This window comes from Apis cerana, linkage group LG6 (assembly GCF_029169275.1).
Source record: "Apis cerana isolate GH-2021 linkage group LG6, AcerK_1.0, whole genome shotgun sequence".
Lineage (NCBI taxonomy): Eukaryota > Metazoa > Arthropoda > Insecta > Hymenoptera > Apidae > Apis > Apis cerana.
The window spans coordinates 12,829,931-12,847,542 of NC_083857.1; the positions used below are offsets into that span (position 1 = coordinate 12,829,931).

General features: G+C 24.7%; 2 protein-coding genes across 14 annotated transcripts; one reads left to right on the forward strand and one right to left on the reverse strand.

Moving 5' to 3' along the window:
• Positions 1-469: 469 nt before the first annotated feature.
• On the reverse strand, positions 470-5,240 carry LOC107994096 (syntaxin-12). Its single transcript, XM_017050858.3, has 6 exons — positions 5,080-5,240; positions 4,163-4,366; positions 3,776-3,941; positions 3,576-3,703; positions 3,019-3,152; positions 470-2,945 (listed from the first exon to the last, which is right to left on the reverse strand). Exons 2-6 carry the CDS (start codon positions 4,363-4,365, stop codon positions 2,770-2,772), a joined length of 807 nt encoding a protein of 268 aa, XP_016906347.1. The 5' UTR covers position 4,366; positions 5,080-5,240; the 3' UTR covers positions 470-2,769.
• Positions 5,241-5,765: 525 nt separating this feature from the next.
• On the forward strand, positions 5,766-15,920 carry LOC107993598 (eukaryotic translation initiation factor 4 gamma 2). 13 transcript variants are annotated; one of them, XM_062076411.1, is made up of 10 exons: positions 8,050-8,268; positions 8,953-9,042; positions 9,123-10,983; positions 11,045-11,156; positions 11,284-11,500; positions 12,418-13,360; positions 13,429-13,566; positions 13,786-14,675; positions 14,940-15,242; positions 15,591-15,920. In XM_062076411.1, the coding sequence occupies exons 6-10, from the start codon at positions 12,457-12,459 to the stop codon at positions 15,696-15,698; spliced, it is 2,343 nt and encodes a 780-aa protein (XP_061932395.1). In that variant the 5' UTR covers positions 8,050-8,268; positions 8,953-9,042; positions 9,123-10,983; positions 11,045-11,156; positions 11,284-11,500; positions 12,418-12,456; the 3' UTR covers positions 15,699-15,920. The 13 variants fall into 13 exon arrangements, with proteins under 13 accessions (XP_061932394.1, XP_061932386.1, XP_061932389.1 ...); XM_062076407.1 differs by having other exon boundaries at positions 9,123-10,159; positions 10,934-10,983; positions 11,045-11,500; XM_062076409.1 differs by having other exon boundaries at positions 9,123-9,172; positions 11,045-11,500.
• The last annotated feature ends 1,692 nt before the right edge of the window (positions 15,921-17,612 follow it).

Below are 17,612 nucleotides of genomic sequence, written 5' to 3' on the forward strand. Positions count from 1 at the left end.
TCATGTAAATATAAAAGTAATATTATTATAAAATATAGAATATAGTATATATAGTATATGTTATAGAATAAGTTTATAATAACGTTAAACTATTAATATATGTAATAAATATATATATATATTTATTTATTTTATATATATATATATATTTATTATATATATTATGTATATAAAATAAGCTACAAGTTTAGTTTAAATGCATGAACACAGAAAAATGTAGTAAAAAATATTAAAGTACTATCCTATGTATTCATAATATCATATAATTTGTACATCTCAATTATAATAAATTATAAATATTGTGATAATGAAAATATTAAACAATGATTGTTTTCAAAGCTTAATAAAATTGTTTATATTTTTTTATCATATTTTTATTTATATATAATTATTAAACTTGATGATCCTTATCATAACAGTATTTACAATAAAAAAAAAACTTGAAACAAAAAAATTAATACAAAATTATATCATTCAATGATTTTTAAAATCTTTTATTAATATATATCTTTCTTTTCATATTCTGTTGTTTCTACATTCAAATAAATGAAGATTGAAATTTTTAAGTAAAATATTATAAACAACATGATACATTTTAAAAGAAAAAACAAAAGAGCGAAATGTAATTTAATTTTTTAATACAATAAAGCATGATAGAATTCATTATTCTACAAAACAATTGTCATGTGTATATACGTTAACAATATAACAATATTAGTATCATATATAATGCAATTTATTTTGAATGTCAGTGGTTAGTTATATATATATACAATATTCAAGTTATAACCTTAATAATAATATAATCACACTGGATTTTTAGATTTTGGAATGCCTAATAATTATATAAGAGTCAAATCGATTCACAAAAAAACATTAAAGAAAATGGTTGTCTCAATCTTATGATAATTAATTGTATTATTTATTCTTTTTTTATTATTAATGTTCCATGCTTTTACCAAAGATACACATAATGAATAATAAACAATATCATAATTCTACTAAGAATGATTATAAAAAATCATATATTCACAATTTATACAATTTAATTATACTTAAATTAAAATGTGATGTTTTTGTCATTCCTTATATGTTTATAGAAGTTTTTGTTTCAATAAATTATTATAAACATAGTTAATAAAAACTATAATAATAATATATTTTTTTTGAAAATGTGAACTTGAAAATAATTTTGGAAAAGTTAGAAGTAACTGTCCTCTATGTATTATGATAAAGATCTTGTAATACAATGCATATTTTTAATATTTTCTCTTAGTACCTGTATTCATATACATAAAAAGTAAAAAATCAAATATATAAAAAACATAAATCATTATTTTTTCGTTAATATCACATATTTTCTATTGAAGTGACTAATCTGTAAAAGAAGTTGTATACACATATACAAATATATATTAATTTATACATAACTTTGAACATATGTAAAAAAATGAAAAGCAATAAGTAATTGATATGATTATAATTTAATTTTCACTTTAAGAATTTATATTTCCAAATTAAAGTAAAAAAAAATATAATTATATTAATTCGTATAATATTAATATTAATATTTTAATTATAATATAATATTAATATAATATTAATATTAATATATGATATTATTTTTATAATAAATTAACATAGCATTTTTTTATTTTATTTATATATAATATAATAATAAAACAAATTTTTTGTTATTTTGTAAAATATAATTTTTACTTATCACTTTTCATTATACTCTATTGATTAATAAAAATTGAGCAAGAGCTATAGGTAACATTTATGAGTAACAAAGTATATGCAATAGAAAATTACATTTTAAGTAAAAACATATTATAAAGTAGCACTTATTTGTAATGCATAGTTAAGAAAATGCAAACAAAAAATTTGTTTACAATATATTGTCTATACTAATTTTTTAAATATTGATCATTTTAGTGCCACATCATTTATTTCATATATTTCTAAGACAAATTCACGTCTTATAATTACTTTATGTATTTATTTATAATTTTTTAACATTGATGTCATGAAATATTGAAACTATTTTTTAATTTTCAAGATAAATAAATAATAATTTTATTTAAAAAATTATTTAATAAATAAATAATTATTCAATGGTAAGGATCAAATTGTTGTAATTAATTAGTAGAATATATAATTTTAATTTAAATTTTTAAACAATATATGTTACCATAAAATTTGAAATTATAATATAACATTAACATTTTACTTAAACACTTGTTGCATTTGTAATGCTGTACAATTTATTGTGAAAGTAATGTATAATACAATTAAAATGATTTATCGAAGATTTGCTAAATAATAGTTTACAGGTACAACAAAATTATTTCTTTATAATAATCAATATTGTATTAATTTTTTCATGTAACAAAAATAAAGATTTGTTTCTATTACAAATATTATAAAGAATAATGCAGATATTTAATACCTTTGTACATGTAATTTTAATCTAAATTATTAAATTTTAATTGAATTAAATTAAATTATTAAATTTAAAATGAAAATAAGAAACAAATATGCAATGAAAACAATATATGTTTACAAGTTCAAAAATAAACAAAAATAATTATTTTGAATTAATCAATTTACAAATGAATATAAAATAAGTCTATCCTCTCCCCATATTGCATGTCTGATACATAAATTGGCAATTTATATTTTTTCATAATATTAATTCTACAATCAGTAAAATAGATTGAGACAACCCTTTCCATTCGCTCGCAATATCTAGGATAATTAGGAGCGCTAACTTAATTTAGTGACTAGAACAATAATTAATATAATAACGACTATGATTGCGAGTAACAATAGGACAAAAACTTTTCGTCGATATTTACTTTGGTAATTACTTGCCTTGATTAACTCTTGTGCTCCTAGTTCAACATTCCCATGTACATTTTCTATATGATTATCTATTGTATCTATAATAAAAAAGAATTATAAGAAAATTTACAAAAATTAAATATTTACATGGAATAAGCCAGAATCACTTACTGATTGTATCTCCTTGCTGATATACCAATGCTGCCAATTCACGCATTATTTGATTCACATCCAAAATATCTCCTTCAATCCGTTTTATTCTATCTTCTCTTTCTAACAGTAATCCTTGTTGAAATTCAAGATTCCTACGCATATCAGAAAAGTGAAATTACTTGTAGATTACTTTTTTATTATTTTTTGATATAATGAATAATGTTATTTCAGAGTTTGTATTAATATACATTAAAACAAACTTACCACACACTCAAGTGTATTTTATAACTTCTCTATATTAATAATGTTGCAATTATTTAATCTTTTCAGTGAAATTTTTACATTCAAGCTACTTCAATATTCATATTATAAAATCCACAAAATATGCTCATCTTATAAAAAATCATGAAAAAAGCCTATTTGAATTTTGAATCTTTAATAAGATTAATAATGTTAGCCATCTCTGAACCCATTGTGTGCAGACTGTGAGAAATAGTCAAGCTTTTTTCACTATTTATATGTGCAAATATAGTTATATATTTATTTATAAATTAATATATAGTTTACATTCAAACCTTTGTGTCACTCTGTGTTCATCCTCCTGAGCTTGAAGTAAACGTTGTTGTTCCTCTTCTTCTGAATTCATAGGATTTTCTATACTAGTTGTAAGCAAAATATGCCTCTTCATTTTTTCCACAATTGACTATAAATTTCATAATAATAAACTTATATTTCAATAAAATTACAAAATACATAATAATAAAATATTACTTACCTTTTGCATATCTGAATATCTTTGCAAAGCATCCTTGAAATCAGTAGTGAGTTTTTCAATTTGCAACTTCTGTTGTTTATCACCTCGCCTCATTAACACTGTCAGTCTTGCAATATCTTTGCTTGTTTGTGTTACTACCTGATTTGTGCTTAATTGTGTGACATGCCTTATAAAAAATAAATAAAAAGAAAGTAAATATGAGTAAAAATTCAATATAAAATGAAGGAATATATATATTATGTAATGAGCCATTAATATTTATTTTTATTATGTTTATATTAATAAAATATAATTTTTTTCATTTTAATGAATATTATATATTTTTAAGTTATATGATCTTTTATTAGATAATGTTTCATATTATAATGTAACATAAAAATTACTTACACCTTATCTCTTAGACCCTGATTATCTTTATTGGTTCCAACATTTTTATATGCTCGTTCAAGTGTTCTCCAACTTGTATTAATTGTATATATATTAGTTGTAATATTTTCACTGAGACTATAAAGTTCAGTAGGACTAAATCCTACATCAGGTACATCTGTCCGTTGATCTGTGGACCCATATGTTTGAGAACTGTAAGCCATTCTAAAAATAAAAATAAATTATATTATAATTTCTTTCTAAAAAAAAAATTAAAATATTTGTAAATTATAAATATTAATAAAAACATTTTTATCTAAATCTTTGTACATGTAACTAAATGTTTTCATGTATAAATATGTAATAAAATCATAAAACTTTTATGACAAATCTATGAAGAATATTGATATGCTATCATATATATGAATCATTATTAAAATTTTAATGACATGTATATATGTTCAATAATACCTTTATATATTGTAATTTATTTAAATTAACATGAAATTAATGTAATCTTTTATTTATAAAATTTTTATTATATTATTAAATAAATATACATTTCGTGCATTCAAATTATGTATTATAATTTTAATAAAATTTTATATAATAAATTATGACTTTATTTTTTGTCGATGATAATACCGTTAATAAGTGCAAAATTTATTAAACTGCATGAAATAATATAATGGAAATATTAAATGAAAATTTTTAAAACTAAAAATGATATATTAACTCAAGATAATATTATTCAATTTTATGTTATACGAATGTTATAATAAATCAAATTTTAATCGATGTATTAAAACCATTCTGCGTGATTGCATAGAACAGAATATCATCTAATAGTATATGACGAATATACGGAGAATTAAATTAATGTAAAATAAAAATATAAAATATGAATGAAAATAAACATCACAAACTATGCAACAAACCTGAATTATTTTATCACAAATATTCTTAATACCTAAATATAAATTGCTTTATTAATTCACATTTAAAAATCAGAAGAACTATTTTTATGTATCGAATCTTAGAAACTGACAGTTGCTTAAATGATCTAATCCACCGTCCATGTGACAATAGTCTCTTTGTATTTGCAGCCGCGAATTTAATAAATTCCTATATTATCGATATTTCACATTTTTAAATTCTAATGTGATAATTGGAAACAAACATTTTAATTAATGTATAATAAAACTATTATTTATTCTTTGATAATAAATTATTAATAATACAATATTTATTTATCGCATTTTAAATTTGCTTGTAATATTAAAGCAAATAACTATAGTTTAGTATGTCTATAACACCGTCGATACTACTAGATTCAAAATAATATCTCATAAACATTATTATATCTTATTGCAACATAAAAAAACGAATTATAAATCTTTAAATTTTTAAATCAATTTTTTATAAAAATTTATCATTAAACTAATTTAATAAGAAAATTAACTAATAATATAAAATTATTTTTTAACAACTTATAGAAATGTGTCTGAAATGCCGTCTTATATATTACTACCGCTAGAATCAAAAACAAAACTAATAATAAATTTATTTTAATATTTTTTTACATATTTAAAACGATAAAAGTAAAAAAAAAAAATAATAAATTTTTCTATTGAGCAGTTGAAATCATGAAAAAGCTATCTTCCTGTGGAACCAGAGGTTAGTCGCATGGCGGACACTGGCTTGACAAGACATACGGTACGGAAGTTCCCGAGTACGACCGACAGATTGCGAAAGCCTTCAGAAACAACCGTCGGCCGTAAGTAAACGCTATTGTGATTTCTCATCATTTTAATTCCTAAAATTATGCATTTTTGGTTGTATGGTTGCCGCGATAACGAATTTAACGCTAGATTACCACGCCGTATATATTTTCTTTACAAAAGATCTTGCTAAAAATCTTAAAATTTAATAGAATTTTCTCGAGGGTTGCTTTGGAGTCAATATAGCTCGTACATAGGTCGTGCGTCATGTCGGTCCTGAACGCATCTTCCATTTGTCGATTTTTTATCATATTTTATTAATTTCTTTCTAGTATAACTGCAATCTTTTCACTTAATTAATTTATTCTTGTTTTAGTATTAAAAAAAAAGATTGTAATTCATGAGTGGTAATCAAGTGTTGTTTTCGAGCACCTACGCAACTTCTACTTTTGACATTTTAATCGGTGTGACTTTTAGTGTAGGTTGTTCTTTTGCATGTTTATTTTATATTTTAAGCACTTTATATTTTAATTCAAAACACATATTTTTTTCTAATGTTTCCGACATGCATGAACATAATTTTCGATGTTTATAGTAATTTTCTTTATATAATGTTGTCTGGCTTCCTTTTGGATAAATTTTGAAATTAGTACGTTTTCTCAGTATCGATTGTTGGTTGCTTTTCATTCAGTTGATCAAATTGAATCGTTATTTTAGAAATTGCTATATATATTGCTTACGTCAAACATTTCTTTTTCAAGAAATTATCTGTATCTTATTTTATTTTTGAATTTTACTAATTATTTTTCTAACGATATGTTTTATTCGATTCAATAAATTTTCCACTATTTAAAACATTCATTTTGCAATGGATGCTCGGTAGACTCTTATAAACATACATATATACGAACATGCATATGTATCATCGATCAATGTGCACGCACACGCATAAGCATGCACGAAACTAAGCAGGCGTATACTGTCATGTTTCTGACGTTTTGTTGGAATTTTTGTGCAAATATTCAGTTTAAATTTTGAATATTCAGTTAAAACATAGAATAGTAAGAAAAACATAGAATAGTAAATTTTAAATATATATTAGATCTATTTTATGTACTTGACATTAAATCTGATTTTTTTTAGTAGTTTATTTTATCTATTTTTTTAAATCATTATTGTCTAATAAAATTAAATTAAAAAATTTAAAATATTAATATTTAGTTTTTGCACTATTGGCAAATTAACTCTTTTGACAATTATTCTTTACTTATTTTCTTTTATTACAATGTTGAAAAAAATTAATTTTAATAAAAATTGAAACTATTATATTTTTTAAAAAACTTAAAAGAAAAAGTTATGATCTTATAATGATTAATGAATAAAGGATTTTATATTGTGAAGTATAATTTATATTAAATTAATTTTTAAATGGGAATATTCATTTCAATCTGAAAAACTTTACCTTAATTTTTATAATGATATACTAATGAACTGAATTTTAACGATTGCAACATTTAATACTTGCAATGTATTATGGTACGTGCACTCATAGCGAACGCATTTACTGTGTGCCTTTAAATGCTCGCCCATATGACTGTTTCTACGTCGGACGTGTGACGACCGTATGTGGCCTCTTTGTTATAGCAGACTTAAACGTTTATCGTACTATGAATAGACGTACTGATTTTCTTTCAGCTGTCCACTTTGTACGACTAATTTGCACTTTGATACGTAATTGTGTCATCTACTAGAAATTTTTTAATTTTTATAAATATGCATGTTTTATTATGTAGATATAAACGAATAAAAGTAATTATGTTTATTTTCCAAAAAATTGCAATTATATATAACAATAAGATTTTAATTGAATTTGAAAAATTGAAATTGAATATGAAATTTATTAAACGATGAAATAAATTATATAAAATTAAAAAATATGAATATATTATATATATGTACAAAAATTTTTGAGACAAAGAATTTGGATTTCCTTTGTAATGCTGTTCCTTTTATAATTATAATCTATAATGTTGGCAGTATTATAATGAATATATTTGTTATCTTTTTTTTTAAAGATATGTTTTGGAATTTTATTGATGAAAGTATTTTCTGTAGATTGTTTTAAATATGAGATGAAAACATTTATTCGAATTTAAAGCATTTCATTTTCTTTTTTCTACAATTTCTGCTGATCTTATGCATTGTCGGCCTTCAAAAGTTGGCACCCTTGTTCTAACTTGTGGAAAGCAACCGTCACGGCGCATCAGTGACGTGTCATGAGGAAACAGAGTATTGGAGTGTTCAAAGTATTCAAAGAAAGATAGCAACTGTTCATTATACATTTCCTTGTTATCTCTTCGTTTACTGACGACACGTGTCTCTCTTTGTGCATAATTATTTTTTAAGGTCTTGTTTAATATCGTTCAGATGATGCATGTTAAAAATATATCATTTCTATTCTTGTTTCATTTAATCATTATTTTATCAATTTTAATATATTTTAATTTTATTCATATAAAATTATTATATAATCATTTTTAAAGATATTCAAAGATTCTTAAAAGTTTATTAAATTAAAAAATATAAATTTGTTTGAAATTGAGAATTAATTTCGAAAGAACGAAATTGTAAAAATATTAAACAAATTTAGAATTTTTGTTTTAGCACAATAATATAAATATATGTAAATATAAATTTCAACGCATTTAATTCGATATAAGCTATAACTTTGTTTCAAACAAAATAATATTGCTATAACTGTTTCTCTTGGAATCTTGAACTTCCGGTGTCATGATCTCAGAATTCCATGGATATTGGAATGCATTATCTTCATAATGTGTGCATGTTTTATGTAAATTCATAACTTATAATAAAATCATTTATATTTACAAAATTATTTAATTATTTAAAAATTGTTTAAAAAGAAAAAATTAAATTATAAAAATGAAATATTATTATCGGTAATTAATCAAAATTTCATATTTTTACAAAAACTTTTTCGAATATAAATATTTCATTTATTACATATAATTAAAAAATATTCGTGCGATAGATCTTTAAATATATATATTTAAATTTAAATTTAAACAGATAAATTTAGAGCTGCGAAGAAATTTCAATCGTTATTTTGGTAATTGAACTAGTAGTTACCTTCATAAAACTACTTGTCTGACAACAAAGGTAATATAAGTTTAAAAGAAAACGAGATTGGATACCGGTTTAATGCACTAAAGAAATTTTCAATGCGAAACATGTTTCAGACGACGACCTTCGTCGTGCAACTTTAAAGCAATTCTTCTTAAGTTATAATGTATGTATGTACGTATTTGACTATATTTAATTTTCGCTTTTATCAAGTGAGAAACTTTATATTTGTGTTTTCTGAGATTCGTGAGTTATATTATTAAACTAAACTTTCTTAATGTTTATAAAAATTATTCAAAATAACATAAAAAATAAGTACTATATACTTATTTCTTTTATAATATGTTACTATGATTGAGAATATCGAAATTACTCTTAGAATTATTTTAATAAAAAAAAATTTGTGTATTTATTCTCTATTAAAAAATATTACATTATATAATATTATTAATAATATTACTAATAAAAATATAATATTGAACATAACATTGAACACAATATTTGAATTTCATTTATTGTATAAATTATTATAAATAAATTATAATTATGATATTATCGTGATAAATTATTATTAAATTATATATATATTAATTAAATATTTGCAAATCTAAATTTGCATTTTATATTCGTTAAAATTTCTATTTATATAAATTTTTATTATAGCGAATATGTAATATATAAATATGATAAGTATTCTCGTGCTGAAGAAAAGTACTTGCTTAGATGCTGTTTCGCAGAAAAATAATAGCATGAAGAGTTATGTATAAAATTGATATTGGAATTTTTTTGTTTTCGAGATAAAATCATTCTTTTTCTCAATCCATTACCATGTAATTGAAAACAATGAAGGTTTTTCAGCCACGCACCCTAAATACATGGATTGCTCAGTGGAGACGGTCAAAGACGACCTTAGTCGAAGTTAGGACGAAGTTGTCCGACCTCGCCCGATCAAGCTGACGACAGAAGCCGAGATCGGTCGAGGTGAGGCGAGGAAAGGTTCATTGACCGTCTGACCATGAGCCGCGCCCCACATACAATCCTCTCCACGTTCATCGTCCACGGCTTTTGGTTGTTTTGTTCGTAACCGATACCTCAAGATCAAAGCCGTTTCCCTGGAGAAGGTCCTCGTCCTGTCCGTTGAAGACCTTTACTTGTGAGCGCAATAAGGCTGCACACGTTAATCTGTGCCTCCTATTGTTAAAAATCCGATTATTATAAGATTAATAAGCAAATTGATTCTTTTTTAATTATTATATGCAACATATAGAAGAAAAGCAAATTTATTTTATTCTTTTTTTTTGTTATTCTATTTTTTAATGTCATATAAGTGGTTCTAAATATCTGTTCTATAATATTTATTATTAAAAATGAAACAATTCAATACATATGACACTAAACATGCTTTTGATGTTCTTATAATTATTAATTTGTTGGTTATATTTGTTGGTTATATTAAAATTTTTTCCATCTATTTTACATGATTCAATTTGGAAATATGTAACTATGAAGGATTACAACATTATGATATTAAAACATGATCAAAATTTATATTTCATGAATATATATGTTATTAATATTTGCAAATTAAGAAAATCTTTATTTAAAATTTGCTTTATTTATTTTATTTCCATGATTTAATCTTTTTCTTGACAAATTTTTATAAAAAAAATTTAGTTTATGAAATATTAATATAAACAATTTAAAATGATTTTAATAATAGTACTATAAAATTCTCTATGTATCTCTTATATGTAACTTAAATATTTCAATAAATATAAATTAAGTTTAATAAATTGAAAAATAACTGATATATTAATGTTGTAAAAGAAGTAAAATCTAATATTTTTTTTTTTGGGCTGCACAATAACTTGTATTCTAAGCATTCTAATTGCATGTGTGTTAATACATCATATTTTTGTATCATTAGGTACAAAAGGCTGCATATTAATAGTCAAACATGGATGGAGTAGCATGCGTGTAAGCAATAAATTATTATTAATATGACTGATATTCTTATTGTAATCTTTTTTTGTTTCAGCTTCCTAAAGGAAGATCTGTGTGCTGTGATTTATCACTTAGGAGGCCAAAACACGCGCAACAACGGACAACCCCACAGGATCGGGGGGTGCTTCTCGTGTCTCGGGAGGAAGGTCAGGGTTTACAAAGTTACCTTGACTGTAACAATCATACACGAGCTGCTTCTTTTTACACCCAATCAATCTTCTGTGCTCATTTTTATTTATAATACACAAATTAAAAAAATTCGATGCCTTCCAGGGACGATATTCGCTCCCTATCCACTGAGCAACGCTGGATCCCTCCTTCAACTCTTAGACGCGATGCACTCACCCCAGAAAGCAGAAATAATTTCATCTTTAGAAAGGTGCGGGGTATTCTTAATAAGCTTACGCCGGAAAAGTTCGCAAAGCTGAGCAACGACCTGCTCAACGTTGAGCTTAATTCTGATGTGATTCTCAAAGGTGTCATTTTTTTGGTAAGTATTTAGCAACATGTATAATATAAGTAAAAATAAATTTATATTGTTTTTTAAAGAAATATAAGAAATAATATTCAAAATTGTTTAATCGAATAAATTTTTGAACAAATCAATTCAATAATTTTATAAATATATTTACAATAATAAAGAATACATTTATTATAATTCATTTATTATATGTTTTTCTTTTAATTTCTTTAGATAATATTATAACGAAATATATAAAATCTATGTATAATATATATACTATGTAAATCTAGCAGTAAGATCTATAATAACATCCAAAAGTATCAGACGAAAAAGATTTTATATTTTTTCTTTGACATTTATTTATGGTATTTCATGGTTATAATATTTGAACATCATACTATATTTTAATCTATTGTCTTTTAATCTTTATTATTTTATTTTACAACAAAATTATTTATCATAACAAAATATGTTAAAACATAATAAACTTATACTTTTTAAAAATATTTTTTGTTTGAATTAAATTTTATTATGTTACTATTTACTACTTATAAAAATATAAGTGATTTATCTTATTATATATTTATAAAATATATATTTAATATATATTAATAAATAATTAATAAAATAAATATATATAAATATATATTTTTAAATAAATAAAATTTTCAATATATTCAACTACTAATAATAAAATATATTGATAATTCAAACAAAAAATATTTTTAAAAAGTATAAGTTTATTATGTTTTAACATATTTTGTTATGATAAATATTTTTTACATATTTATGGATTCTAATTCATATTTTTATATATAAGTAATAAAATATTTAAATAATTAATATTAAATAATTTTAATGTAAGTCTCATTTAAACAGGAATATAAATACTTCATTATTAATCTTTATTATATTAATATTATATTGAATTACTGTTCTTTTAGATCTTTGAAAAAGCACTTGATGAACCCAAGTACAGTTCTATGTACGCACAGCTGTGCAAACGGCTGTCTGACGAAGCTGCAAACTTTGAACCAAAAAAAGCACTCATTGAAAGTCAAAAAGGCCAAAGCACATTCACAGTTCTTCTTCTTAATAAGTGCAGAGACGAATTTGAAAATCGTTCAAAAGCAAGTGAGGCATTCGAAAATCAGGATGAACTTGGTCCAGAGGAAGAGGAACGCCGACAGGTGGCTAAGCGCAAAATGCTTGGTAACATTAAATTCATCGGAGAATTGGGAAAATTGGGAATCGTATCGGAAACGATCTTACATCGTTGCATCCTGCAATTATTGGAAAAGAAAAGGCGAAGGAGATCCAGGGGGGACACTGCTGAGGATATTGAATGTCTTTGCCAAATCATGCGTACCTGTGGCCGCATCCTTGACTCGGATAAAGGCCGCGGACTCATGGATCAATATTTCAAACGTATGAACTCTTTGGCAGAAAGCAGAGATCTTCCTCTACGCATCAAGTTTATGCTACGTGATGTTATTGAGTTACGCCGTGATGGCTGGGTACCACGTAAGGCTACCAGTACTGAAGGTCCAATGCCCATCAATCAAATCCGCAGTGATAATGAAGAGTCTTCAAGAGGAAATGGCTTCCATAGACGTGAGGATCGTCTTGGAGCTGAATTTTTAAGAAAAATGGGCCGTGGCGGATTAGATATGGATATGATGGGAGGTATACCATTAACTTCTCCATCGTTTGGCATGCCATCTCCATTCAGCCCCAATGGATTCTCAGGAACTTCAGGGGTTACTTATGGCCGTCATAGTCAACGTAATCAACCTGGTTACTATCAAAACCAGAATCGTCACCAAAATAATTATCAAGGGAAACACAATCAACAACAACATAATTCACCACAAAACTTTAATAACAGTATGTATTATTTGATTAAATGATAGTTTATTGTTAAAATATTATTAATATATTTAATTGAATTATAGATAGCAATAAAGAACAATTACGCTTCAATAAAAATAAGATGTTGATCGGACATCCAGAAGAAGTATCGCTAAGACCATCAGCTAATTCTATGATGTTTAAACAAACGAATATTAATCCCAATCTACCTCTCAACAGTGGTATGTATTTCAATCAATATGAAATATTATTTAATTTTTTAGAAATTTGTTTATAATATTTGGTTAAAAAAATATAACAATAATATATCATTCATTTATATTTTTTTAATTATGTAAATAAATATATAAATAAAATAATTTGAATTCTTATGATTAGTACAAATATTTATGTAAAATAGTATTAATAAAACAATTTTTAATTATTATTTATATTAATAGATCTGTTCCCAGGACGAGCATCAGAAATACCTCTTTTACGTACAAGCACATTAAAACCTAGCTCGCCATTACTGCACAAGGAATTGTCACCAGCAATTGTAATAAAACAAGGTCCTGTAGATAAAAGAGAAAAAGCTCGCGATAGAAAGGATAAAGGAACTTCTAGGGAAGAGATACTGAAGAAGGTGAATTCTTTAATGGATGATCTTGTTTCGCATACGAACATACAAGATGCAATAACAGCTTTTCAAGATCTTAAAATACCTGAACGATTTTTACGACATGCAGTTTATACATTATATTCTAACACGTTAGACCGTGGAGATTCTGACCGTGAACTTGCAGCTAAACTTATAGTTGAATTGGAGAAAGCAGACGTGATTACTGTACAGCAGATACATGAAGGATGGAAAGAACTAGTATCCAATATACCAGAAAAAGAGAGTACTGTGCCTTGTGTAGCTTCTCATGTTGCCTTTTTAACAGCCAAGGCTATTGTGGATAATTTAATTCAATTAACCGATCTTGTCGCTGTGACAGAAAATGGCCAACATCATCCATTATTTTTACTTACACTTCAGCAATTACATAAAAGCCAAGGCAAAGCAAGATTAACACAAATCTTTAATGACAGCAAGGTGAATCTTATCAGTCAGCTACCCGAAGCAGACAAGACGAAAGAAAGACTAGCTGAGATTTTAGAGGACAGAGAATTGACTTTCCTTTATCCACTTCTTAAGATCCAAGGAGATATATGGCGTCAATTAGAATATGACCCAAATCCTAATACTCTTTACAAATGGATCAAAGAAAAGCTAGAACCTTCGCATCATTCTGATTCAGAATTTATTAACGCTTTGATGAACGTTCTTCTAAAATACATTACACAGGTTAGTATAAAAATATTAAAATCGTTATTATATACAAACTATTAATAATTTGTTTTAATATTTTGTTTATAAGAGCATTGTAAACATTAATTACTATTAAAATATTAAATTCAACTTATAAATTTTTTTTATAAAATTAATCATGGAAAATATTAATGAAATAGTGCTTTTTTAAATGTTTTATTTTTTAAGTCTTCATAATATTATTTTTTCATTGTTAATTAAATTTTTGAAATATTTGAATATATTTTATATTTTTACTAGGAAACAATACTGGCACCTGGTGTTGATCCTTCTAGTGTAGGCAAATCAGTAATAGATAAAGAAAAGGCATTATTGGAAAAATATGCTCGTTTGATGCGCTTACTCTTCGTCGATATAGAGTCTCAAGTGACAGCTCTCCATGCACTTCAAGCATTTTGGTTTTCGCACAATTTTCCAAAAGGAATGCTATTGCGATGGTTTGATGGGCTTTACCGATTAGAAGTGATTGAAGAAGACGCTTATTTCAAATGGAAGGAATGTGTTACTGATGCTTATCCAGGCAAGGGTAAAGCATTATTTGAGGTAAATAGAATTTTATTTTATTTTATAATATTATATATTAAAATTTCATGTAATTCTGAGTTAATAATATGTTTATAAATTAAAAATATACTAAAATTTAACTTTTTGATAAATATTTTTTAATGATAACGACTTTATTATTTTATCATAAATATAAATATATTTATGTAAAAACTCTATCTCTTTAAAACATATCTTTCTAAACATATCTATCTCTCTATTATATTATATATCTCTATTATATTATATAAAAGTCTTATAATTTACTAATCAATTATAATAATAATTAATAAATTATAATAACTAAATAAAAATAATATATTAATTAATGATAATTAAATGGTATAGGTAAATAGTTGGTTAACATGGCTAGATAATGCATCCACAGAAGAAGAAAGTGATGACCATAATGATGATGATGACAACAATAAAAACTACAGAATGCAAAAACTGTGAGAAGAATATGTTCTTCCGGCTACCTATAATTTGGAATAGGGTTTTGCTATCTATATTACTGGACCAAGCGGTTTCAGTTTACTAATTGAGTTGTCTCCATCCATTGCCACAAACATCTTGTTAGTCTGTGTCAAGCCCTCGTTCAAAGAAGAAGATGAAGACAAAGAAGAAAAGGACTTTATAATAATGTCCAAATAAAAAAAAGAAAGAAAGAAAAAAAAATGGAAATATGGAAAATTTGCAACCGCTCGAGTGGTTTGCAACAGACTTTCTAAGCAAGAAGTTTTAGAATGTTTTAGATAATTGAATATTGATATGATTTGTAATCATATTGGGCCAGCAGATATATCAACATTCGCCGCTGTATGAACATCGGTGCAGAAGGAAACAAGAAAAAAATTAGTCTGGTGATTTGTGTTGTCAAAGTTTTTGTCTAGTATTGTGCATGTGTCACGTTTTTGTAAGTCTTTTTGTCCGCGGCACCAACGAGTCGCTTGTTATCTCTGTGTACCAGCTTTTACATTTATTATGAGGAATTATTATCTATTATTAATTATTATTATTACTATTATATAATTCATCACAACAGTCGAAATACATCTACTTTTCCTAAAGAAACAAAGAAAATATCCATTAGGAACAGGAAACTGACTCAGTAATATAATATATGAAGCGCGACTAATTAATTCTCTCTAAAATTTAAAAAAAATCAAACAAATGAATTTATAGAACATGAAAAGCAAAACTGAGTCATATTTATACACACCAATCAACCAAACACCATTTTTGCCCATGTACCTATATTTGCTGCTCCATTTAATTCTACTCTAACTATTCAATAACAACCAGCAGCCAACATCACAATTCACTTTAACGTAACATAAAAAAAAATTAGTGACATGACTAAATCGTATTATAAAAATAAACATACCTTGGTGTAATTTATTACAGATGGCCCCCTGGTTGTTCTGTCGATGAACCAACAGCCACCTTACCTTCATTTCCTGCCTGTAGTCTTTCCTATATAGAGTTCTATGCATCGACATACAATCTTTTTTTAATTAGTGCGTAACCTTTAGACCGACACGATGCCATAAGTTCGCCTAAAAGAAAGTTAGTGCAATATCGCAGTTTTTCGTGATCGGTGAAAGAAGAAAGCAGACATTGATTTAGAAACAAATCCATGGATTTTTCTTACATATTCTTCATTTCCAATTAGTAGCAATTTTAATTGAATTAATCTTTTTAAACTTTAAACTTCTTGTACGTAATGATTATTATATACCGATTAATTGAACATAAGAATTTGGATATATATATATATATATTTTATATATATATATATATAAAAATGATATATATATGTGTCTATATATATGTACATGTATATGTGTGTGTATATATATATATATATATATATGTATATATATATATGTGTGTGTATATACACATATATTTCTTTCATTTATGAATAATGTTTCAGAACAATGTATATACTAAAATTATTATTATTATTATTATTAATATTAATATTATTATTACTATTATTATTATTATTATTATTATTATCATCATCATTATTATTATTATTATTATATTATTACTATTATTACTATTATTATTATTATTACCACATTGCTTTTTAATTTTTGTTACCAGATTAAAGTATTCAACTTTGCATTCTTTTTGCTTCATGTACCAGTAATCAGAGCATGATCAGTCCAAATACTTATGTTGAATCGATCATTGTTAAATCTATTTCTTTTTTGAATACATCGTTGGTACGCATCATTCATAAATTAATCAATCTAAAATTTCCAAAAATATATTCCAGAGTTTGTTCATTTTAAAAAAAATCAGTGAATTCATCGAATCATGTGTATCGAATGTGTATTCATTTTTTGTTTTATTTTT